Source organism: Periplaneta americana, chromosome 3 (assembly GCF_040183065.1).
Source record: "Periplaneta americana isolate PAMFEO1 chromosome 3, P.americana_PAMFEO1_priV1, whole genome shotgun sequence".
In the NCBI taxonomy this organism is placed as follows: Eukaryota; Metazoa; Arthropoda; class Insecta; order Blattodea; family Blattidae; genus Periplaneta; species Periplaneta americana.
The window spans coordinates 3,988,187-4,015,851 of NC_091119.1; the positions used below are offsets into that span (position 1 = coordinate 3,988,187).

Below are 27,665 nucleotides of genomic sequence, written 5' to 3' on the forward strand. Positions count from 1 at the left end.
TGACTGAAGTGAGGCTTCATTGGCCGCTGTTTGGCGCCATGGATTCTCAGTACGTGTTCCCGCCTACTGTTGTACATTCTGTTTCATGTTAAACATTTCCCGTTACTCGTCAAGTAGGCCTAACCTCACTACTATGCATTCGTTTGCTTAGGAAACATTTACTTTATAATTACTGCAATTAAATTATTTTTAAGTCTTATGTCTTCACAATGGACAGTTGAGGGTGCAGAAGCCATACTTCAGTACCACGTGCTTACGTGAACAACTATGAGCTCAAGTGACGCCAGCTTGTTACAAGAACAGACTACCTCGGTATTACTGTTGGTATTCATCCGCGTTCATAGTACATAACAAAATATAAAAGTAGTTTTCTTTTACATAGCGCTTTACATATGAGTGAAGTTAAATGTTTCATCGTATTTAACAACTAGAATTCAATTTTTTATTTTTAAATAATACAAGATTGTGGTTTCCAGATATGAACTATATTTTCCTGCATCATGTAGGTGTTTCGACTGGGAGCCAATCACGGGTATGACAGCAACGTGCTTGTTTTTACATCAGGATTTTTCTTACAGCGAAAACAGTATAGGTTATTTAGATTGATGGAGTGTGATCCCAAAACGCGTTAAGTCCATTTTTATGAAACAACTGGGCTAGTTTTTTTTGTCCACTGATCTACAGACTGAACGAGTTTTCAGGTAACATATACAATAACACAAACTTCTAGACAAGGATTGGCGCTTAAAATATGATATATATATAATAAAAATGACCAAATGGACTGAGCGAGTTTTGCAATCACACATTTCAATTGATTATAATACAACGGTGTTTGGCGAGATGAGGCCAAGGATTCACCATCAGATTACCTGAGATTCGCCTTACAGTTGGGGAAAACTTAACCAGTATTCAGTCCACACAGGAATTGAATCCATGCCCGTGCACAGCAGTCAAATGTGCCTATTGTCTGAGCTATTGGCAAAGGATATTGTGACAGCCCGTCGAGACTCGATCACGCGTCCCACAGAGGGCAGGGTGCATGTGGAAGGTTCGGGCGACGTGGAGAAAGAAGCTGCAGCCACACAAAGTAGAGGGGCGCGACATAAGAGGAAGGACAGCACGCTGAGAATTGTCCAGTAACGGAAACGTCGGGAAGGCCCGCGAAGCGTTGCCTAGCAAATAAAAAGGAAGCCAGCCTCCGAGAGGAGAGCAGATTGGGACAGTAAGCGAGTTAGTCTTGTGTAGCAGTGAAGCCAGCTTCGAGACCAGAGCGCGACTTGAGTTGTGTCCGTAACTGTGGAGCCTGAAGCCCGGAGTTCGAGTGCAGTGGACCGCAGTTGGGGGACCTGAGTTCGAAGTTCAGCGGATCGTCCGTGAAGGTCTGGGGTGCGAGATTCTGTGAACGCGAGTGACTGAGCTAGAAGAACTTGCCAAGACAAACGAGCTGTGAACTGAGAACTGACAGTTCATTGTTGTTCGTAATAGTCCAAGTAAATTGTCATTGTCATCTTTGGAGTGCACTAACGAATACTGTGTTACTGTGCGGAGAGCAAATCCTATTGTTGAGATAATAAAATTACATTGTTGTTCGGAATAAATTTACAATATAATAGAAAAATGTGTAACTAGTAGGACTATCAATGATACAGTCAGTTACACTAAAGTTTTACTATGACCTCATAGTCAGGCGAAAAACAATGTAGATAAAGCATTTACAAATAAAAACATTCATGATTTTCAAATATCCCTGGAAGAGGTAAAGTACCGTAATCATATTGTGACCAAATTAAATTAAATAAAACTACATTTGTAAAGCAAGAAGAAAAGGGTGATAGGAAAAGGGAATACAAAAACATCACCCAAACAATGTAAATATGATTGCTGTAGGTTTGTTGGACAAGTACATCATTAGACGAAAATTTTTGGAATATTAGAAGTACAGTATAGTACAATCACGCACATTGACAGTGTAAAGTGACAGCAGAATTGTCACTGGCTTAGTGTAAACCTATGTATTGTGTCCTTACTGGGAAAACCCAATGTGCCAACTATCATTGTGGCTCAGTAACTCAGGTTTAACTCTCTCTATATAATAAAAAGATTGGGCTGTAAGTCATGATACCTTTTTTTTCAAAGTTATATGACTTATACCCCAGCCTTCGTAAGCAAAATAAGCTGGTACACAAAGTATTACAACTGATCATTATACAAATAAAACTTACCACGGCAGTATATCCCTGAAAGGCTGTATATGTTGGTGGAGGAGCTACATAATTAATAATTGGTGTACCTGGTGTAGGAGCAGGTATGTATGGAGGAGGGGCTCCAGCCCCGGGGGGTAATATTCGAGGAGGTGGAGGAGCAACAAACGTGGTTGTTGGCGATGGAAATGGTGCTGCATATGCCGGAGTGGCAGGATGTGGATGGGGAGGCAACAGTTGAAGTGGTGGTGTCCCTGCCGACTGTGGATTCTGAGGTGTGTCCCCATAAACAGGCTGCTGTGTCACGTAACCTGTGGATAAGAGAGAATGTACAAATGAGTGTTACAACTATGTTAATTACGTCTTCAACAAGTTTCAAAGTATATGTATTCTTAGGCTTCTTCCCTTACTTAAATATTTCTATGTGGTATGTTACCAGCACCTCTACCAATGGAGTAGCATGTTCTTTATGGAACTGAACTGTAAGCAACCATACAAGCAATCCTAACCCCAACAAATTTTGTTATTATTACTATTATTATTATTATTATTATTATTATTATTTTAATGTTCAGGTACGGTACTTGACATATTGTCATTCACCAAATAATAGTAATAATAATAATAATAATAATAATAATAATAATAATAATAATAATAATTAGACTGTTTTATTACACACTAGCCGTACCCATGCACTCCGCTGCACTTGTTAGAAATAAATATAAAGTAATTACATAATTAAAATAGGACGTTTGATCCAGGGAACATTCGTGTTTGATAGAAGGATAAATCGTTTAATATGTCACTTAATTTAAATTGTATTTAAATAATTAAAATGCGATCATTTTGGTCCAGAGACACTCATTTAGTGCAATGATAATTCCTTTAACATGTTTCTTAATTGTTATTACATGCAAATAATTAAAATATGATCACTTGGTTCAGAGAACATCCGTTTTTGGTGCAATTTGGTCCCATCAAAATTTTGCTTGGAATGAAACGTATCGGAAATCATTTTTAAAGAAACTTTTGTTATGCAACATTTTTCACAAAAATTAATAATAATAAGGGAGATATTTCGATTTATTTAATTCAGGCCCCCTTATAACCCCCCTTTTAAATAAAGTATTTTGAATGCCATATAGCCTAAAATCTAAGTTACAACGAACTTAATTTATATTTCAATTTTCATATTGTGACAGCGACGTGAGATTCGAACTCACGACCAGCGTCCCGCAAGAAAGCAGATCGCGCGAGGACGGCGCGCGGCGGAGAGAAGTAAGGGGAAAGGGCCTACGCGGCGAGAGAGTGGAGAGAGAGTGCGCGCGCATCTGGTGCTGGTAGAGAGGAGAGGGCTCTGGATTTTTCTGGAGTGCCATCTCTAGAGACGCGTGGAACTTTCGAGGCTACGTCGCTGTGGTTATAAATTAAGGACACGAAGGAACGAGAGAGAGTTTTCAGTTATTCAGTCAGCGAGTAAGCCAGAGCAAGCAAGCCAGTCTTGTGTACTGGAGTTCGACTCGAGTGTGCGTCCGCAACTGTATCAGCATCCGAAGGCCTGAGTTCGAGTGCAGTGGACCGCAGTTGGAGGGACCTGAGTTCGAGTACAGTGAACTGTCTCTGAAGGTCTGTGGTTCGAGATACTGTGAACTCGAGTGACTGAGCTAGAAGAACTGTGAACTGAGAACTGATAGTTCTGATTTGTAAATAGTGCTTTGTAAATATTAGTTAAGATTAACAGTTCATGTTGTTCGTAATAGTCCAAGTAAATTGTCATTGTCGTCGGTGGAGTGCTATAACGAATCCTGTGTTGAGCGAAAACCCTATTGTTGACGAGAGCGTTTAAAGTGAATTGTAGAAAGAAAGTATTGTGGAAGAATAAAATCCTATTGTTGAGTTGAAATAAATTCACAATATAAATCGGTTCAGCCATTATTGCGTGAAAAGGTAACAAACATACATACAGACAGACAGACATACAAACAAAAATTTCAAAAAAGCGATTTTCGGTTTCAGGATGGTTAATTATATATGTTAACACCAATTATTTTTGGAAAATCGAAAATTACCAGAAAAATTTTGGCTACAGATTTATTATTAGTATAGAATATATACTATATGTTTTCATCTATCATTGCAATATTACTAAATCTTCATTTGTATGATACCATATTTACCACGTAATGGACGCAACCTAATTTTTCACGTTAAAAATAAAAAAAAAAAATTCTCCGCGTAATAGACGCATCTCATATTAAAGTCATAAGAGTGGATGCACCTTAGTATGTTTTAAATTCAAGTTCTTAAACAACAATGCATGGAATCACAACAATCGTGATTGATTCTTTTTTTTTATTCTTAGAACATCTGCAGTAATCAGTTGTGTTGATAAAATTGTGTTCCAACAATGGATAAGAACCGACCGAAATATTCAAGTTATACAGCGACTTTTAAGCTGAAAATTATCAAGCTGACGCACCTTTAATACACGTTTTTTTTTTTCACTAAAATTTTTTTCTCGCATAAAGGACACACCCTAGTTTTTTCTTATAAAAGAAAGTGCGTCTATTACGTGGGTAAATACGGTACTTCTTCACAGTGTTACATTATAAGAAAATGTAACACTATATTTACATGCATATCATTTTTCGAACACTATGCACTAATGTATTGAACTTATTACAAGTGAAGGAAAGGAAATAATTAAACAGTCCCATTTTAATTCAGTTCATTGCTTGTTGTACACATTACAATGTGTTCTCTGCTTGCCCTGTGGTGCAATGAGTTTGGCAAACCTACTAGACATTTATTATGATAACAATGAGCAGTCACATGTTCTGCTCAGCTCCTCTTTATCCAAACTATCTGATCACTGAAAGTATTGGTAGCTTGTAAACACGCTGCAAATGTACTTACAATGCTAAATTGCTAACTTCAAAATCCCCAACATTTTACTCGAAATATTTTTGAATGTGTAGCTCAGTTGGTAGAGCAGCTGCTACGGACTGGAAGGTCCGGGGTTCGATCCCAGGTGGTGACAGGATTTTTTTCTCATTGCCAAACTTTCAGAACGGCCCCGAGGTTCACTCAGCCTCCTACAAAATTGAGTACCGGGTCTTTCCCGGGGGTAAAAGGTGGTCAGAGCGTGGTGCCGACCACACCACCTCATTCTAGTGCCGAGGTCATGGAAAGCATGGGGCTCTACCTCCATGCCTCCCAAGTGCCTTCATGGCATGTTACGGGGATACCTTTACCTTTACCTTAGTTATAATGTAAATGTATTTAAACATAACATTACCATCTGTGAGGCAAAAAAAAAAAAACAATTTGATAATGTAATGTTTTGTGCTTTAGACAATAATTTCCAAAATCTCCCTTATTTTCAGTTTGAAAACCCTAGCCACTACACAACAATTATCAATTAAAACAATGTCAATTGATACATTTGTTTCTACAAATTGCAGCAAAACTTTTATCATCTATTTCATTCTGATTAATTACGATAACAGAAAAACAGTAAAATAATAGCCAAAAGAACAGGAGCATTCAACAAAACTTGCCACAACATAATTTCATTGCAAATTCTATCAGAACTCACCAGTTTACGAACCACAAACTATTACATAGAAAGCCACTGTCTTAGGTATTCAGCTATTTGTGTGCATTTTATTATAATTTTTGAATGCAAAAAAGTGTATATAATTTTGGACACAGAATTTTACTGAATACAGTTTTCAAAAAGTAAAATAATGACAATCTTTAATTAGGATGAAACTTAGTTATTTATAATTTACCGCATTTATATTATGGTATATGTATAAGCATGAATTACAAGATACCACTATCCAACAAAAACAAAACAAACAACACAAAACTCTTAAAAATCTCCTAATCTTTACAAATTTCTTTCTTGCATATAACACAATTATTATTTTTATGCACTTAATCACTTGTTAATTACACAATCAATAAACACACACACACTCAAACAATCCAATTCAAATTAATGAATGACAAAGTATGAATAAATTAGCTACAGAAGATCGTTCATTTACTTGTTAAAATTATAAGGATAAAGATGGACTATCAATGTTAGATTAATTCATGAAGGAAATAACAAGTTACTACCAGTGCTGTAGGTTTAACATGTTCTGAAGAGAAAACAGAGGTAGGCTAAAGAAAATGCTGCCAAATCATCTCAAGAGATTCAATTTTTTTTTATGTAGAGTTTACAAAAGCAACTGTGAATATCTGGGAGACTGAAGTAATTCTACATGTAATAAATTCCTAAATATGTTGTTGTTTTCTAATGCCAGGCATTTGACAATAAAGTCATTTGACCTCTTGCACTCCAATATTTTTCAAAGATATTGTCATGGTTAGCCACTGACGCACAGATTTTGAGATGTTCTGAATCCATTTCTTGATCTGAGTTGCACAATGGGCAGTTAGGGGACTGATATATTCCAATTCTATGCAGGTGTTTGGCCAAACAATCATGGCCTGTTGCCAATCTAAATGCAGCTACAGACGATTTTCGTGGTAAATCGGGAATCAACTGTGGATTATGATGCGGAGAGTTCCATTTTTTCCCTTGAGATTGTGTTATCAAATTTTGTTTGTTGAAGTCTAAGTATGTAGATTTAATAAATCTTTTCACAGAGTAATACGTAGATTTAGTAACAGGTCTGTAAGTAGCAGTGCTGCCCTTCTTTGCTAAAGCATCCGCATTCTCGTTTCCCAGGATTCCACAATGGGATGGTATCCATTGGAATACAATTCTTTTATTGAGTGATATTAATTGAGAGAGCATTTTAGTTATTTCTGCTGTTTGAGATGAAGGTGTGTGTTTAGAGACTATTGATAGAATAGCTACTTTGGAGTCTGACAATATAACTGCATTCTTAAATTTATTGATGTGGCAGAGAAGATTCCTGAGACTTTCACTTATTGCAATGATTTCTCCATCAAAACTTGTTGTTCCATATCCAAGAGATCTATAAAGTGAGAAGAGACAGCATGTAACACCTGCACTGGCACCTTGTTCTCTGGAGAGCAAGGATCCGTCGGTGTATAAACGAAGCCAGTTTTGTGGAGGGTACCTAATATTAATTGTCTCTAAAGACAATTGTTTCAGTATTTCAGTGTTTACTTCTGATTTCAGTATTTCTTCTGTTAAATTTAGATTATACTCTATATTTAATAGTGATTCTCAAGACCGAAGTCATTGGGTTACTGCCATATGAAACATTAAGGCTAAACTGAAAGATTTCAGAGTGACAGAAGAAGACTGCATCATTTTAACATGACTGCCGCAAGTCCAATAAATAATATAATTATTTAGAATTTCAGCCAAACATAACTTAATAATTATAATTATGCTTTGGATATCTGGAGGTGTAACATTAAAGCAATTAAATACTACTTAGTATTTCTTTCATTCTTTCTTCAGGGTGTCCCATAAGTCTGGAAACATAGGGAAAATATTGTTTTTATTGAAAACTGACATATAAGTGGTGGGTTTCAGCAAAGGAGTACGTTTCCAGGTTATTCTGATATGTTGTGGAAGAACTCTGAGAGAAATGGCTGCTGAATTCAAACAGACTGCATCCCAAATGTGCGCACATCTCATTCTCGTGTGTTTACAAATTGGTTGAAAAATTTAAGGGAACAGGTTCCATTGAAAATAAGCCATATAGTGGTCCCCTGCTATGGTCCATGGACGAAACAACATCAGTCGCCATTCTTGGCTGGTTTGCACAAATTTCCAAGAAATCTCTGTGGCAAATAGCTGCTGATATGAATGTGCACAAAAGCAGTATCCACAAGATTCTGAAGGCACAGAAATGGCACTCGTACAAACTCCAAATTCTCTAAAAATTGAGGGAGAATGATCCAGATTGTGGAATGGAATCCTGTGAGTGGGCCTTGCAAAAATGTGATGAGGATCATGTCTTCCCAAGTACCATTCTGTTTAGTGATGAAGCAAACTTTTATGTCTCTGGCGAAGTTAATCAGCAAAACACGATTTGTCATAGATCTACAATCATCCTTGCGATAAGGAAATCAAATGTCACGCAAATTTTAATTGGGTTCGATTGGGGTATAAGATTTCAGCAGTCGGTGCAATAGCACTCTGTTCTGTTATTGTTTCATCAAAGGTATTGCAGGTATGAAGTGTAGGCTATAGTAAAAACTTCTCTAAAAAGTTGTAAATTGTGTCTTATGAATTAGTAGGAAGGATTACTCATGCAGGTACTTGTCAATATACTATTCTACAAGAAACTGGTTAAATTCTAGAAGAGGCACTCTTTCCATTCCCCATGCAAATTCACTGATACGTACTTCCAAGTTCTGCTTCCCCAGAAACAAGTCCCTGTGCTGATTTTTATGTCTAGTATTCAATTCTTCAGTTCTTTCAAAACTATTAAAAGTTGCATTTTACCATATTAAATTAATACTTGATTATCATAAACACATTACCATATTTTAATCAAATGAAATGTTTGTATCGTATAACAAGTGTCACCATAAGAGATAAAAGAGTTTCCTTCTTAAATTACAGTGTTTGCTTTGAATAACATTTCTGAACTGAATAACGTTTTACCGACATATTGTCCAGTGGCGGCTCCTGCATATTTCTTAAGAGGAGGAAAGAAGTTAACAGCACGAAATGACACCTTCTTGAATGAAACATGCTACAAATTAGCCAACATGCATACATGTAAGACCAGGCAGTGTTGGGGTTGGCCTTCCCTTCTGTATAGCGATAATCTGTTCTTGTAAACTGAGTTTCCTGAATTGTCCAAAATATATTATGTTTTCACTTCCATTCTTTGTTGAATAATTGCGCAAATTAATAATTACAAGGAAATTCACAACCTCGTAGCATTTTTCGAGCACACTACAGCATCACACGTGTTGGAAGAGACTAGCTACTAACTCGTAACTGGAACCGTTTTACGGAAATGGGAATGGGAAATATTCTGAGGAAAGCGAGAACACTGCACCCACCCACGTGGTCTGTGTTGTCACATGTACATTTTACAAGTTCATTATCACATGCTTTTGAAGAATGTCAGTTCTTGTAAAGTCATACTACCGTTTTTGTTCAAAGCTGCCGGTGGCCGATTAATTTATGTTAAAAATGATGTAGTTTGGAGTAAATACTTTCAGTTTCAAAATATATATTTGTACAAAACTGACAACTTGGCTGTTGCCCTGTCTAGTAAACAATGAATAGAAGTGAATTTCAGGGGCCAACTACGTAGAACTAATTCCTCTTTGTTTTACATAAACCCGACTTTAACTTTCAAATGTCCACGAAAGTTTCAAACCATGAATAGTAGCCTAAATAAAGTGCATGAATAATATTTTTGATTTATAATTTTAAAAAAAAGTTTACATGGTGTCTTTCATAGCATTGCGTTAAAACTGTTTTTGTCGTCTCCTCCTAGATGTGTTATAGTCCAGTTGAATGCAACATCGTTAGATGGCAGTGGTAGCGAGCTTGCTGCACGACCAGTCGGTTTCTATTTCCCGCCCATGACTGATTCAGAGGAGGATCTCCTCCCTCTCCGTTCATTACTTGCTTTAAAACTCTGCTTCTTTCTCTGGCCGCTAGTGCGCTGTTGTCTATGTGTGTTAACTGCAGTAGAGGAGGAATGGAGTGCCCTTCCTCCACACAAACAATCTCGCATCTTTCTCACAGTTTTCTACAGCACATGAGCGCGCGTCGTTTAAAACTCGATCAACCGAGTTTTTCTTATAACTGTGAACTTGAAAATTATCGAATCTTCCTCGAATTTCAAGGCACATATTTTATTTGGTATTTACTTTCAAAAGAAGAAAATGTGAGGAGGACGTTCCTCCCTTCCCTCCCCCGAGGAACCGCCACTGATATTGTCCAAAGTTTAATGATATTAGAAGTATTCTATAGTTAATACAATCATCAAAACAATATAATGTATTAATAAGACAAATTGGGGACATATGACATGGAAGAGAGAAAACATTCCATTTTACAACCACTTAGTTAACATAAAAATTACAGAATGTCTTCATATTGTGATGTTTATGATTACATACAAATCTATTTTTAATTTAACCACAGTAGAAAGGAGTTAAACCTACAATAACTTCTCTTAGTCGAAATATTTTACATAATAAAATTATAGTCAATGTTTCAAGCTTCCCTAGGTATAACTGTACTTAAAATGCAATGCATAATGTTAGATTAAACTCTAAAAACTTGTCTAAAGCGACATTTAAGAAGTACAATACTAAAACAGTAAGAGTAAAAAACAGTAATACTTGAAGTGTAACATTTCGTCCGTGTTTTAGAAATCGATCCACTGACTCTCGCACATATCTTTGTATGGAGAATGTAGAAACCATGCTTAGATGTTACTTTGTGATGTGTGTAAAAAAAAGTTATATTAAACATAAGAGAATTAATTAAAAACTAATTATATCCATCGAAATGACAACTTATTTCAGGAAATTTCCTCTGAAATAGTGGCAGGTTTAACACCGAAATGACCCATTTTATAAAAAAAAATGATGGTCCCACATATTGGTTGGTGTCATTTACGAGATTCCAACCAACCTTCAGACTGTTGACAAAACAACATACATTTTAATTTAACCCTCAACTGGTATCTATGGGTGAATATAGACCCATATTGCTTGATATCTTAATGCACACTTAAAAAGCGATAGCAGTTGAGGGTTAATGCAGATGATTTAAACTAAATAAGAGAGAGCAACTTACCAGAGGGCTGGAAGTAGGTGGAGGCATGGTCTGGCTGAGGGTACACGGCTGCAGAGCACGGTCGTATCGTAGAGTAGCGCTTAGGGCGGTTGCTACCGCTGTCGCTAGTCTCTAACTCACCAGCAGGTTGGTAGTATGCTGTGCTGGGTGGTGGTTGAGCATAAGTTGTTCCAGACTCAGGCAGTGGTCGTTGACGTAATGAAGAGTAACGTTTTGGTCGATTACTACTGCTATTATCCTGCTGCTGCTGCTGCTGCTGCTGTTGATGCTGCATCCTGGGTGGTACCACCATCTGCTGTCTCCTCTCCGATCCCTGAGCTCCTTGCTGAGCCTGGGGGGTCTGCTGCTGCTGTTGCTGGTGGTGGTGCTGAGGGTGGATATTAGTATTTTCTGTTGGCACAAAGTTACAGTTGTTTTAGATTAATTTATGTAGTCTATACACTCCAGACATTAATTTTTATATTTGCACATATTGTTAGATTTTCACAACGGAATGACAAATATAAAAAGTTAGACCCTACTATCAGGCTGCAAAATTAGGGCCTGAATAAAAGATTACCTAAAATGCAGCATACTGAGTGAGTTACCTTATCTATGCCGAAAATCCATTTCTGCAGGTTCATTGCCGCCCTCACATAAGCCCGCCATCGGTCCCTATCTTGTGCAAGATTAATCCAGTCTCTATCATCATACCCCACCTCCCTCAAATCCATTTTAATATTATCCTCCCATCTACGTCTCGGCTTCCCTAAAGGTCTTTTTCCCTCCGGTCTCCCGACTAACACTCTATATGCATTTCTGGATTCGCCCATACGTGCTACATGCCCTGCCCATCTCAAACGTCTGGATTTTAAGTTCCTAATTATGTCAGGTGAAGAATACAATGCGTGCAGTTTTGTGTTGTGTAACTTTCTCCATTCTCCTGTAATTCATCTCGCTTAGCCCCAAATATTTTCCTAAGCACCTTATTCTCAAACACCCTTAACCTATGTTCCTCTCTCAGAGTGAGAGTCCAAGTTTCACAACCATACAGAAGAACCGGTAATATAACTGTTTTATAAATTCTAACTTTCAGATTTTTGGACAGCAGACTGGATAAGAGCTTCTCAACCGAATAATAACACGCATTTCCCATATTTATTCTGCGTTTAATTTCCTCCAGAGTATCATTTATATTCGTTACTGTTGCTCCAAGATGTTTGAATTTGTCCACCTCTTCGAAGGATAAATGTCCAATTTTTATATTTCCATTTCGTACAATATTCTGGTCACGAGACATAATCATATACTTTGTCTTTTCGGGATTTACTTCCAAACCGATCACTTTACTTGCTTCAAGTAAAATTTCCGTGTTTTCCCTAATCGTTTGTGTATTTTCTCCTAACATATTCACGTCATCCGCATAGACAAGAAGCTGATGTAACCCGTTCAATTCCAAACCCTGCCTGTTATCCTGAACTTTCCTAATGGCATATTCTAAAGCGAAGTTAAAAAGTAAAGGTGATAGTGCATCTCCCTGCATTAGCCCGCAGTGAATTGGAAAAGCATCAGATAGAAACTGACCTATACGGACTCTGCTGTATGTTTCACTGAGACACATTTTAATTAATCGAACTAGTTTCTTGGGAATACCAAATTCAATAAGAATATCATATAATACTTCCCTCTTAACCGAGTCATATGCCTTTTTGAAATCTATGAATAACTGATGTACATTGCTTTAATGATTATTATATATATATTATTTTTGTTTTTCAAGGCAATCCATAATTTTAAAATGATATTATCATATGCTTTTTCTATGTCAATACTTGTTATATGTAAGATTCTCCCACATTCAAGTGTTTTTTCTATTAAGTGAGTTAAGCACAAGATATTATTGACAGCAGACCTGCCCTGAATCTAGACTGTTCTTCAATTTCCATTACCTTAAATTCTTTGTCTAAGAATTATTTCAAAATAATGTGTTGGTAACTGTCATTCCTCTTTTCCACCCTTTTTATGAATCACTGATGTAACTCTGTCCAAGTTTCAAGATTTCTGGGATTTTTCTCCCATTAATAAATTTTTCCATTATTTATCTTAATCTTTCTTGTAGTTTCTTTGAGCCATGTTTCAGCAACTCAATTGCTATTCCTTGAGTATACTTGAGTAGATAAGATGTCAGAACTGTTTTGAGGTCTTGTTCAACAACACTGCGCACAGACTTATAGTTTGACAACTTCAAGTGAAACCCCGTAAAACACGCCAACTTCTGGAATCTCTCTCTTTCTTTCTTCTCTCTCCTTCGCTCCTCGTCATTCAGTCACCAATCACCACGTAAATATCTGAGAGGGTGTGTGTGGGCATCGCGACCAATAGAAGAACCACACTCCAGTGGGGAACTATTAATAATGGAATTCCTCAAGGATCAATATTAGGTGCCCTACTTTTTCTAGTGTTTATAAATGATCTTGCCCCCCTAATAAAAGAGGTACGTCATCCCATATTATTTGCAGATGACACAAGTATAGTAATTACGGGCAATAACTCCAACACATTCCAATCTTCAACAGAGGAAATTCTCTTCAAAATATGTGACTGGTTCTCAGTCAATAAATTGGTATTAAATTGTAACAAAACTAACATAATTCAATTTAAATCCTGTGCAAATTCAACGTCGCAAATTTCTAGCGCAATAATTAACAACAGATCCCTATTAGAAACAACGACAACCAAATTTCTTGGCTTAAAAATCGATAATGTGTTAAATTGGAAAAATCATATTAAAGAAATTACCCCCAAACTAAATTCAGCTTGTTTTGCTATTAGATCAATGCAAAAGATAGTAAATATCAATACCTTAAAAACAATATACTTTGCATACTTCCACTCGGTAACGAGTTTTGGAATAATATTCTGGGGAAATTCCACAGATAGTAACAGTATATTTCTATTACAAAAAAGAGTAATTAGAATAATAGTAGGTGCCAAATCTAGGGAATCGTGTAGAACTATTTTCAAAAAACTACAAATAATGCCCATGGCTTGTCACTATATCTTTTCATTAATAGTCTTCCTCGTATGTAATTGTGAAAACTTTGTAACTAATTCAACAGTTCATAGCATAAATACACGTCAAAAAAATGACTTTCATACTCCATCGGCAAGTCTATCATGCTATCAAAAAGGAGTGCGTTATATGGCAGTAAAAATTTTTAATAGTCTCCCTATCGATATAAAAAATGAAACTCAAAACATAAGATTATTTAGGGCCAAATTAAAGAAGTACCTAATTTCTCACGCCTTCTATTCTGTAGGTGAATTCATGACATTCAATAACACTTCATGAAATTGATACTAAAACTTTGTGTTGTACTAGTAGACTATATTGTAAATCTCGTCTATATATATATTTCATCTAGACTGTGACTATAAATTAAGACTTTAAATACTATTAAGTTTTTTGACTTGTTCCATATTCTGGCTGTAAAGCAATGTATGAATACCATGGAATGTTAATAAATACAATACAATACAATACAATACCACAATAACGGATTCTTCATTTTTGCCTCGACTGTCAGCTACGAAGGTTCCATTATGCTAGCATTGCAGGCAACTAGTGAACCTTTTAATGCTTTTGTTAGTAGGTTTGACAAACTGTGAGAGGACCTGCAAGTACATAGTTCATAGTGCTCTCTCCCTTCCCCCCGTGCTTTCTCACTTGCTCCTCCCCAAGACGTAGTAATTCGGTCAGGGTTTCAGTTCGATTTGTCAATCTATAGTCATTAAGAGTTGATAGTATAACTTACATTTTCATATTTCCTGGATTAATTAAATTGCAGATAATTAGCTTGAACAAACTCCGTCCAGACAGACCAACAGTAGCTATATCAGACAAGCCTTGTTACTTACTATTGCTACGGCGATGATATTCCCTAGGAGAATCTTCTTGAGGCCTGTTTGACATCTGGAAGCTGGAAGGCGGGGGCCCAGTATGTTGTTGATGATGAAGATGCTGCTGCTGCTGCTGTGCGGGGGGTGGTGCGGACTCATTGCCACTGTCATGATGATGTTGCACAGAGTCTGGCTGCAGTCTTGTCTCAGAGGAACTCCTAGCACTGCCTCCTCGACCCCTCACTGGATTTCCATGGACATTATCCACACCTCCTCCTCCACCCCTACCCTTGCTGCGACCACGTCCTCGGCCTCCTCTCGGTGCCGCATCTGTAAAGGGGCCATCACGAGTATCGCGATGAACTCGCCTGCCTGTTGGGTTAGCACTCTCTTCCCTGTTGTTCGCATTACTAATATTTGTGCTGATTTGGGTCCTATAACACAAGAAATATTATTTCAAGAATCCTACGGATCTCCAGATGACATAACAATGCAACAATACTAAAAGGTAGTTCAGCTATTTCTGTTCGCTCTTGTACCTCATAGCACTATACAGGGCATATCAAAAGTCCGGTAACACTTTCAATATTTTATTACACAAAAACTACTAATGATAGCACTTTCAAACACACGTCAGTTTAAAGTCAAACTCTCAAAGTTCGTTTTACACCTTACAGAGATTCAATGTGTGAACCACGAGTGACTCGGCAGATGTCCAAACGATAATCAAACTCTTTCCATACTCTTTTCAACATATCCTCTGTGACCGTGGCGGCAGCTTCTCTAATTCTGGTTTTTAGTTCCTCTAAATCACGTGGCAAAGGCGGTAGAAACACATGATCCTTTAGCTACCCCCATAGAAAAAAAGTCACATGCAGTCATATCGGGTGACCTTGGTGGCCATGTCATGAAACATCTGTCCCTTACTCCAGCACGTCCTATCCAACGATCAGACATCTCCGTATTCAGGTAAGCACGAACTGCATTGTGGAAATGTGGCAGAGCCCCATCTTGCTGAAAGATGAAATCGTCATCGAGATCTTGTCTAAGTCGAGGCACCAACCATTGCTCCAACATGTCCAGATATGAATGTCCACCAGTCACAGTAGCCTCAATGAAGAAGAAAGGTCCGTACAGTTTTCGTTGTGACAACGCGCAGAAAACATTCACCTTTGGTGAATCACGCTCATGTTCAATGATTCTGTGAGGTTTCTGTGTACCCCAAACACGACAGTTGTGCTTGTTAATTTTCCCACTCGTATGGAATGTCGCTTCGTTGTTGAAAATTAAGCGGCTGAATAAGTCATCATTGTCTGCTACGAGTTTTTTTGCCAGCTACAACAGGCAGCAAAGGTGAATGTTGGATAGGATGTGCTGGAGTAAGGGGCAGATGTTTCATGACATGGCCGCCAAGGTCACCCGATATGACTGCATGTGACTTTTTTTATGGGGGTATCTAAAGGACCGTGTGTTTGTACCGCCTTTGCCACGTGATTTAGAGGAACTAAAAACCAGAATTAGAGAAGCTGCCGCCACGGTCACAGAGGATATGTTGAAAAGGGTATGGGAAGAGTTTGATTATCGTTTGGACATCTGCCGAGTCACTCGTGGTTCACACATTGAATCTCTGTAAGGTGTAAAACGAACTTTGAGAATTTGACTTTAAACTGACGTGTGTTTGAAACTGCTATCATTAGTAGTTTTTGTGTAATAAAATATTGAAAGTGTTACCGGACTTTTGATACAAACATGCATGCTTACATAAAAATTTTTATTTTTATTTTTTTTGCGAAATGCAGTTAGTATGTATTTAAAAGAAATGTAAAAAGGTTGACACATATTTTTCCATTTATATATTTTATGAGTTTCACAACATTCAGCTCCTTTGTCATTGATATTACTGTGTGAAAGATATTACTGTTTATAGTTATCTTTTAACTATTATTCGAAACAAATATAGGGTTATTATAGTAACCAACATAGTCGAAATTAAAATGATTTTCCGCATCTCAGCAATAGATTACTCACCACAGCCTATATTGCTGGAAATATACAGGATAATACATAAATAACTTACGTCTCTAATCTTCTGCCATTTACAATTCATTACGAGCTTATGGAAAATTATATGTCATTGATTCAACATATGCTAACATTTTACATGGCTAAAATGATGGTATTCACAGATACCTAATACACTCCAAACGTTATCAGATATTGTTAGCAATCTTTATGCTATTTCCTACAAGAAATGCAGGACAAATATTGGCAAATGAAGAAAACGTGCCATCTGCAGACTTAAGTTTTGTTCATCATATTGGGTTAGATCAACGGCGATACAATAAACTTACTGCATAGGACACTGCGGGTGTTTTTTCTCAATAGATGGTGAGCCACCAAAATACCGTTACGTTGTGCACGGTAGACAAGGGGAAACCCACTGTGATCTAATTAAATATATCACCTCCTCTTCCCTGATGAATCACAATTGCAATACAGTGTCCTATGCCAGCAAAACAAGCCCCTAGAAAGACTTTACTTCAGTTTGTACCATTTTGGATTGCTGTTCGTAACCATTTCTCACACAAATTAATCCAGCAATATTTGGAAGATCAATATTATCTGGAGGAAGCGCAAAAATTACAGTTTCTAAGAAAAGACCAAAAGGTATTACTTACTGATAAAATAAGAGGCCTACAAGATTTTGTAGTCTCTTGATCACCTCAGCAAGATCTCTTAGCAGGAAAAAGTGATTCTGCCCTCTACATTTCAGGGTAGTTCACGAAACATGCAGCAGCTATACCAAGATGCTAAGTCTTTTGTTCAAAGCATGACAAACCTTACATTTCACTAACTCTCACCTACAATTCGCAATGACTCAAATAGCTACTGCATTACTCCCACATGAAAAACTCACTGATTGTCCTGACATTGTTACTTGCGTTTTTGCATTGAAACTCAAGAACTGAAGACGGATAGGTTCAACAAAAAGTATTTGGCATAAAAAACATTCAGAGGAAGTATGTTTCGCTATTATGGAAACAATAACTTTCAGAATGTCTGGTATTCTTCATTGAAAATAAATCTGAAAAATTTTTATTTGAACGTCTAATGAACTTAGTTTGCAGCATTTGCTGCACAAGCCACTGGTGATTATTAATTCATCACTAGTTAAAAATATGCCTTCAATTTGTGAGACTACTCAAGACAAAACGAGTTATTTCTCTTGAATCTATTGTACTGCTGCTCGCATTGTTCAACCCCATCCCATCTACCACACAACTGTACTGTTTTGCATAGTTAGCAGATATTTAGTAATATTTTTTTTTCTAATCCTACTCATAACATACAATGAAAATAATTCATTTAGAGAGACGAAAGCAAAAGATAAAACCTGGAAAAGAAAGAAGGCACTTGAAAACAACAAGCAGAAAGACCAAGAAAGGCAGCTCTGGCTATGTTTAGATTAAATACACAAACTCGATTATTTACAAACATTTCTACATAAAATAAACATTAAAGATTCACTGCACTGTAACATTTATAACAACTCTTACAAAAAAAAAAAATCAAGGATCATCTCTTTCAATGTCCCATCATTAAACAAGAGTAAATAGAAGAGATTAATCTTCCGAATTTGTACTGGGGTACTACAAAATTACCCAAAATTTGCGCCACTGAAATAAATAAATGAATGAATGAATAAATAAATAAGTAAATAAACAAGAGTAGCCAATATTACGATACAAGGTTGGGAAGTGCTTTTCATAATCGAGGAAAAGTTTGAAAAACGAGCACAGAGAATTTTTCAATTTCCGAGATTTTGTAATGCACTCCACAAACTTGTATTGGACAGTATTTTTTGCATGATAGTATATTTTAAAAATCTTAATATACAGTAGTCTAAGTACGTTACACTATGAACAGCTGACTGAAGGTTAGCAGTTTGGCCAACGCACAAACTTCATCAATTTCAATGTGAAGAATAAATATGATTCAGGTATTTTTAATATTTCGTGTTTAATTGGAATAATTTTTCATTTCTTTTTGTTAAGTGAAGTTTGAATTGTTTAAATAAAGTTCAGTACATTTCAAATGCAGTAATTTGTTTCGTATAATGTATATTAATTAACACTGCCTTTTGCATATGAATTTTACATGCATTGTAGGATTGTAGCGTACACAGAAGGCAGTAGTTTTCATTACAACTCTAAAGCAGTTATTTGTAATATTTCAACATACTTATCTAGAGAGTGGACAAATTATTAGCAAAATTGAAGATTTTTATTATATATTTTTACAAAATATGATTCTTCAATTCAGACTACAGTTGACATTTTTGTGTATTTCCAAATTATTAGCAAAATTGAAGATTTGTATTGTATATTTTTACAAAATTTGGCTCTTCAATTTGGACTACATTTGATATTTTTGCATATTTACAAATTATTAGCAAAACTGAAGATTTTTATTATATATTTTTACCAAATTCAACTCTTCAATTTGGACTACAGTTCACATTTTGGATATTTCCAAATTATTAGCAAAACTGAAGATTTTTATTTTATATTTTTACAAAATTTTACTCTTCAATTTTGACTGCAGGTGACATTTTTGCATATTTATAAATTTTTAGCAAAATTAAAGATTTATGTATTTTTACAAAATTTGGCTCTTCAATTTACACTACAGTTGACATTTCTGCATATTTCTGTCTACTATAATGATGGAAATATGCAAAATTGTTAACTGTAGTCTAAATTGAAAAGTCAAATTTTGTAAACAGAATTATCATAAAAATCATCAATTTTGATAATAATTTGTCCACGTCTGTATGTTGGCAACTCTGAATTCAGTAAAATCAACTTTCAATCATGGCGGCTGTTTGCTGTAATGACGAGAAAACACACTATCGTGCAAAAACATAAATAACACATTTAATTGCAGTAAATGTACCTGTGTGAAGCCTCAGAATTCTGGTTGTGGTGCGTCTCAGGTTCCAATGGAGGAAAGGCTTCCTGCTGCGGTTTTCGATTGCTGTTTCGGTCCTCTTTGTTATTCTTCCTACTCCCCATAGTCCTGTTACTGTATGTTGAGCCGTGTATGGGCGGGTTCTGACCAACTGAATTGTTGCTATTGTCATTATTTTCTTGCTTATTACTTATAAGAGGTGGGAATTCTTCCTGCTGATCTGAATCAAGTTGCCTATTTTGATTGTTTCCCCCTCGCCTGCCGCCTCTTCGTCCACCTCTCGCAGATGTTGCTGACACTTGGGGTTTACTGTACGCATCCTCGTCTTCCCAGTTTCTTGTATATTTATTTGGGCCTCTCCTGAAAAATCGAAACCAATAGTTAAAGTAGAAAAGGTTCTTTAGCATTATTTTTGTCAATAATTTGTCATACAACAATTTATTTTTTATTTATTTAACCAGGTAGAGATAAGGCCATCAGGCCTTCTCTTCCCCTCTACCAGGGGATTACAACTACAATATTAAGAATACAATTACAATTATAATTACAATTAATATTAAATTTACAGATACAATAAAAATCAAAGTACTGAAAAATTAACTAATTAATAAAAGCTAGACAGTTTATTGTAAAAGTTAAGAGAGAAGCATTTCTTTTATTGATTAAGTAAAAATCAAACAAACTCTACGCAGTAAGAAAATGCTTAATAAGTTTGCTTTTGAACGCTACTAAATTCCGACAGTCTCTGATGTCACTGGGTAGGGTATTCCACAAGTGCGAGAGCGAGATTGTGTATGATGATGAATACGATGACGTCTTATGTGTTGGTATGGCTAGTATGCGGCTATTTTGCGTGCGTGTGAAGAGATTATGATATGATGACAGGTAACTGAAACGGGAGGCAAGGTAGGTAGGTGTAGAGGTGTGAAGGACTTGGAAAAGGAGAACAAGAGAATGAAAATTTCTACGTTCGTTAAGCCGTAGCCAGTTTAGAGTTTGGAAGGATGGGGTAATGTGGTCAGCGCGACGGACATCGCAGACGAAGCGAACACAAGAATTATGAACACGTTGTAATCTTTGCGACTGGTTGACATTGAGGTCAGTCAGTAGAAAATCACAATAATCGAAGTGGGGCATTACTAGTGTTTCCACTAGTATTTTCTTGAGTGATAGCGGAAGGAATTTTCGAATGCTGTTTAAGGAATGTAGTATGGAAAATACTTTTTTGGTAATATGGGTTACTTGGTTATACCAGTTTAAGTGCTTATCAAAGTAAACTCCAAGGTTTTTAACACAGGAAGTAAAAGGGATTATTGTGTCGTTCAACTTGACTGGAAGAGCAGGAGTAATATTGCATAATAGACGTTGATGTCCCACTAGGATTGCTTGTGATTTTCTTGCATTGAGAGTCAAACCAAACTTTCTGGCCCATGCAGATATAGATTCAAGGTCCTCGTTAAAATTTTGTATTGCGTCATTGAGTGAGTCAGGAGATGTATGGATATAGATTTGTAAATCATCTGTGTAGAGGTGATGCTTACAGTGCTGTAGAGTCGAGGGGATGTCATTTATGCAAATAGTGAATAGTAGTGGTGATAGAACAGAACAATTGAGGAGTGCATAAATTCAACGGGTAATGTGAAAATGTTTATAGCATCTCAGTATCTTTTTTATGTAGAAAATATTATTGGATATGTTATACACCACAGTTATGCTAAGAAAGAAAAACAAACAACATGACACTTGTAGTATTTCCCTCTAAAGCTCTTCAGAAACACAGAGGGAGGGAGGAGAAAGCAAGGGCAAGGAAGAAAAAGGAACAATAAGACAGGATGCATTCATATTTAAATATATTACCATATTTACTTATGTTGTTGTTTTCTAATGCGAGGCGTTTGACAATAAAGTCATTTTATCTCTTGCACTCCAATATTTTTCAAAGATATTATCATGACCAGCCACTGAAGCACAGATTTTGAGGTGTTCCGAATCCATTTCTTGGTTTGAGTTGCACAATGGGCAGTTAGGGGACTGATATATTCCAATTCTATGCAGGTGTTTGGCCAAACAATCATGGCCTGTTGCCAATCTAAATGCAGCTACAGACGATTTTCGTGGTAAATCGGGAATTAACTGTGGATTATGATGCGGAGAGTTCCATTTTTTCCCTTGAGATTGTGTTATCAACTTTTGTTTGTTGAAGTCTAAGTATGTAGATTTAATAAAGCTTTTCACAGAGTAATACGTAGATTTAGTAACAGGTCTGTAAGTAGCAGTGCTACTCTATTTTGCTAAAGCATCCACATTCTCGTTTCCCAGGATTCCACAATGGGATGGTATCCATTGAAATATAATTCTTTTATTGAGTGATATTAATTGAGAGAGCATTTTAATCTTTACTTATGTGATAGACGCACTTTTTTCCTATAATTTCTGGATTAAAAATCCAGGGTACGTATTATATGCGAGGAAAATATTTTAGGGGGAAAAAATCATGATTACTGGCATCTGACATCCCATATATAATCACAACTAGTTTCGACATCGAACATTGAAATAATACTCAAAATGATCGATTGTACAACATCAAAAGCATCGATATATCGAACGCTTATGAGCAGTAATAATCAAGTGTGTAATATACGAAATGAATAAACAAATGTAGCATAGTATAACCTAAAACTGAATACAAATAAAGCAAAAAATAGAACGTAATGCGTACATTATGCAGGGATTTCCTTCCCTCCTACATATTACTGTAAAAAATTAGGGTGAGTGCATTATGCGATGGCATCTATTACGCGAATAAATACAGTGTTTCACTTTATATCATTTAAATTGGTTTCACTATTAGGATAGCAGCAAATTTGAAAACCTCAACCCTTACATTGTCTTCTCGGCATCCAAACTGCACTGGCATAATATACATAAGTAAGAAATTTCATGGTGACTGGAGTAAGTCGTATGAAGGCTTTTGGTGCAGTGAGTGCAAAAGATTCCACTCTATGAAAAAAGATGTGGTCGGAGGAAAAGTGCGTTGTGCTGCTCCTGGCACTCAAGACCCATGTTCCTCCTTCACTACAGTAAGTATCACTTCAAACAGAGTTTATTAGCAGCAAATCCCTGTCCGTGCATCAGGCAGAGCCATACTGCGTCAGTGCAACGAAACTACAGGCCTCATGGCCTAGAGAAATTACATCAAGGAGTTTCAGGGCTCTTCAGGATGCCTCACCCACGGGAGGTCCTAGAGAAATTTTTCAGGTTGATGAAAGATATGTGTGTGGCTGAAGGAAAAATAACTGTGACAGGTTACTACTAGGCCATCTTGCACTACTCTCTCAGAAAAAATAAGGAAATGTCGTTGCAGCTTCCTGCATCTGTGGAAATGGCCAGATTGAAAGCAATGAGAATATTTCACGTCATATTCAGTAATGAATCTACCCAGCACTATATCATTCAGAGACATGTGGTTCCAGGTACTGTGATACAAGTATTTAACTACACTCATTAGACAGTTAACAACAGTTTTAACTTTTTTCATCCTATCACGGGTGCAAATACCCAAAGAACTGAGTCATGCGAAAACAATTTTGTTCAGGACGATGAGTGGGACGAGACTTCAGTTCTGGCTTGATATGACAGAGTACTGGTGCTGCATAATGCATCCTGACACATTTCTTGACAAACTACACGAAATTGCACGCCAATTTCCTTTACTGTAATGTTTGTTACTTACAAGGAGAGGACACGCTCTGTATATCACCGAATGGAATAAGATTTTGTGAGATGAAAGTACAAGACGTACTGTTTAAAGTCATACCTGGTATGGGTGGCCAATGACCCCTCGTTTTGAAAATATTGGCTATTGTTTATGACATACTTCCGTTAGGTGCCTAACAGGGAAGCATTAGCCTGTGTAACAGCGTAGCCCATATGGTTGGATGCTGAGTTGTTATCCAGAAAACCTGAGTTCGAATCTTAACTGGTTCTATATTTTTTTCTTTTAATAATGATTAATATTGTGATCACCGTTATCTATTTACATACCTATATCATATTTCTCAATGTATTGATTGCTACATCATGTTTTAAACAAATTACTAATTAACTAACATTGTATTGTAAAGGATAAACAATGAAATACTGCTCACGTATGAAGGTAAGATGTGTCACTGGCGTCTGTTCTATTTCTGTAGCAGCTATTCCATTTCATTTTGTACCCGATTCATTATGATGTCATAAAAACACACAAAACATACATATTTCCTGCACCATGCACAGCAAATGAAAGAAGGTTGTCCACAGTCACATTTTTCCGCACTTCTGCTGCGAAACAAATATCCTTCACATTCACAAACACTTCTCGTTCGTTTATCAATTTTGATGCATGCCACGCATATTTCAATGTGGCTTTGAATATAGGAACTGACAACTGAAAGTGAATTAAAATAATAATAATAATAATAATAATAATAATAATAATAATAATAATAATCTATACTAATAATAAATCTGTAGCCGAAATTTTTCTGGTAATTTTCGATTTTTCAAAAATAATTGATCCTAACATATATAATTAACCACCGTGAAACCGAAAATCGCATTTTTGAAATTTTTGTTTGTATGTCTGTCTGTATGTTTGTTACCTTTTCACGCGATAATGGCTGAACCGATTTATATGAAAATTGGAATATAAATTAAGTTCATTGTAACTTAGATTTTAGGCTATATGGCATTCAAAATACATTATTTAAAAGGGAGGTTATAAGGGGGCCTGAATTAAATAAATCGAAATATCTCGCTTATTATTGATTTTTGTGAAAAATGTTACATAACAAAAGTTTCTTTAAAAATGATTTCCGATAAGTTTTATTCTTTACACAATTTTGATAGGACTGATATTTAATGAGATAAATAAGTTTTAAAATTAAAATAACGCCATCTAAGACGGTGCAATGAAATAACAAATGACTTCATCTATAAGGGGCCTTGGACAGCAACAATCGAAAGCTATTAAACTTAGCCTACGGACAATGTTTATGTGTTTGTATGAAATAATATCGGAAGCTAAATTAACCGATTTGTATAATTAATTATTATTTCATCATTGGAAAGTGTAGTTTCTCTAGATGGACATAATGCTATAATGTTATTACAGTAACTTCTGAATGCTCTCTGGACCAAAATGATCGCATTTTAATTATTTAAATACAATTTAAATTAAGTAACATATTAAACAATTTATCCTTCTATCAAACACAAATGTTTCCTGGATCAAACGTCCTATTTTAATTATGTAATTACTTTATATTTATTTCTAACAGGTGCAGCGGAGTGCACGGGTACGGCTAGTAATAATAATAATAATAATAATAATAATAATAATAATAATAATAATAATAATAATATCAAGCTTTGAAAAAAAAAGGAGAAGGCATAAGGATTCGAACTCGGGTTACCTGGATGACAACTCAGCACCCAACCACATGAGCTGCGCCGTTACACAGTCTAATGCTTCCCTATTAGGCACCTAACGGAAGTATGTCATAAACAATAGCCAATATTTCCAAAATGAGGGGTCATTGGCCACCCATACCAGGTATGACTTTAAACAGTACGTCTTGTACTTTCATGTCACAAAATCTGATTTAATTCGGTGATATACAGAGCGTGTCCTCTCCTTGTTAGTTAAAATGAGACAGCGAAAAATAAGCATGCATTTATGTATTAAAAATTAAGGAAAAAATGCAGTGACGATAATAAAAATAGTATAACATGAATTATAACTTAATAGCATTATATTACAATTACTGGATTAATATTCTTTGGGAAACGTGCCTCCACTGTTGAAGAAGTTGTTGTGGTCATATACAATTAATGTCTTTTCGACGGTTTCCATTGTGAAGTGCCTCCATTTGTCAGTGAAGAAAGATGTCTGGCACTATAGTGGAAGGGTAAATATTAGTGCATCTTTTGCCTACTTTTGAGACTTTGGTTAATTCCTAGCAAGACAACAAATCCCGTAACATTCAATGAAGAAAACGAATCACGGGATTATTGATATCATGGATTTAAGCAACGTTACCTTATAACAAAAATAAACTATTTACTATAATCTAATTGAGGGATAAAGTTACAGGAGAATGGAGAAAGTTACACAACACAGAACTGCACGCATTGTATTCTTCACCTGACATAATTAGGAACATTAAATCCAGATGTTTGAGATGGGCAGGGCATGTAGCATGTATGGGCAAGTCCAGAAATGCATATATACTTGTTTTTTTGAAAGATGGGACATGACAGTTAAGCGGCCGAGCTTGAAACTACAGTGCTATGTTGCCAATATGGACTACCACGCTGCCAGCTGATGGAAGCTAGCAATTGTCGTTAAGATAGCTGACGTTAAAACATTCACTGACAATTGACGCAAAGGAAAATACAAAAATTGACAGAGAATCAAACACAAAACGTACCAATGCTAACATTGTCTGCACAATAAATGTCGCCAAAAGAGCTATAAGCACTCGCCATGTGGAAACGGTACGTTTGGCAACTCAACCGTTGTTACCATAGCAACAGGCCTACCACGCTATGTGACATTCAGTTGTTTTTCCAATCGCAACGCTCCTGTCATGTCCCATCTTTCAAAAACACAAGTATAGAGTGTTAGTTGCGAGGCCGGGGGGAAAAAGACCTTTAGGGAGGCCGAGACGTAGATGGGAAGATAATATTAAAATGGATTTGAGGGAGGTGGGATATGATAGTAGAGACTGGATTAATCTTGCTCAGGATAGGGACCAATGGCGGGTTTATGTGAGGGCGGCAATGAACCTCCGGGTTCCTTAAAAGCCAGTAAGTAAGTAAGTACTATAATCTAATTATTCAGAGAGCTTATTAAGGAATGTTACCCATATCTCCTCCTCCTTCGAGCACGTGGGGGACCTTCCTCGTTACGAATATCGTAACCATACACGGCGATTAATTCTTCGCGTGATTTTGGTGCCTGTTCATCTTCATTGTAACGATCATGGCTCCACCGATTCTCGTGCTCCCGCCAAACTTTTTTGGCTTTTGAATCACCACCTCCCTGTCCTTCTTTAGATGCGCGATCTGCTGCTTCCTTGTCGTTTGTTTCTCCACCACTTCTGTACAATTGGAGGGATTAACATAAGTTATAGAAATTGTACACACATAAGAAATACACAAGCCAGATGGACGGAAAAATGTACATACAGAAATAATAACTAGTGAGCGGATTTTTATGTGCTAAGAAAGTTAAATATATTTATTTTTTATGTGCTAAAATGTACGAAAATATTTGCTAAAAATAAAAAAAAAATATACATTTTTTTAAATATGACAAAAATACATTACTTAGCTTGGAAAAAAAATATTACTAGGTATTCACCAACCATATTTGAGTGCTAGTAGTTGGCTGAGAATTGCAGTGAACAACAAAGGTCATCTCCAAATTCTCCATCACAAATGCATGCCGATTATCTCTGAACAACGACTTATACTGTGAAAACGATCTTTCCACATCACAGGACGTCAGACGTGCATATTTAAAGAGAGGAATGTCACAAACACAAACACCGTCAATTTCACCTACAGGCACACCCTCCAATACTTGAGCAACTTTACACATTTTTTTATATCCACTGTTTTTCCCAAACACATTCTGGAATTTGTCCCTTAGTACTTGTACTTCTGAACCTGGTAACAAGTCTAGTTTAATTTCCACGGCACGCACCTCCCTGTTTCAGACAACAGGTTTTTGGATGTTTCGAGTTTTTTTATGGTGTCACACAAAAAGCTTAAATTTGCTAATA

At 36.4% G+C, this 27,665-nt stretch overlaps 1 protein-coding gene across 2 annotated transcripts in view; it reads right to left on the reverse strand.

The window, feature by feature from the left end:
• LOC138695766 (protein CASC3-like) overlaps positions 1-27,665 on the reverse strand; it is a 54,554-nt gene that overhangs the window by 24,269 nt on the left and 2,620 nt on the right. Inside the window, exons 4-8 of one of the 2 annotated variants that reach the window (XM_069819946.1) lie at positions 26,742-26,978; positions 19,816-20,190; positions 14,878-15,293; positions 11,101-11,370; positions 2,226-2,515 (exon numbers count right to left, since the gene is read on the reverse strand). In XM_069819946.1, coding sequence (XP_069676047.1) covers positions 2,226-2,515; positions 11,101-11,370; positions 14,878-15,293; positions 19,816-20,190; positions 26,742-26,978 — 1,588 coding nt within the window. Of the gene's footprint in view, positions 1-2,225; positions 2,516-10,980; positions 11,371-14,877; positions 15,294-19,815; positions 20,191-26,741; positions 26,979-27,665 lie in introns of both variants that reach the window. The other variant, XM_069819945.1, reaches the window with a different exon arrangement.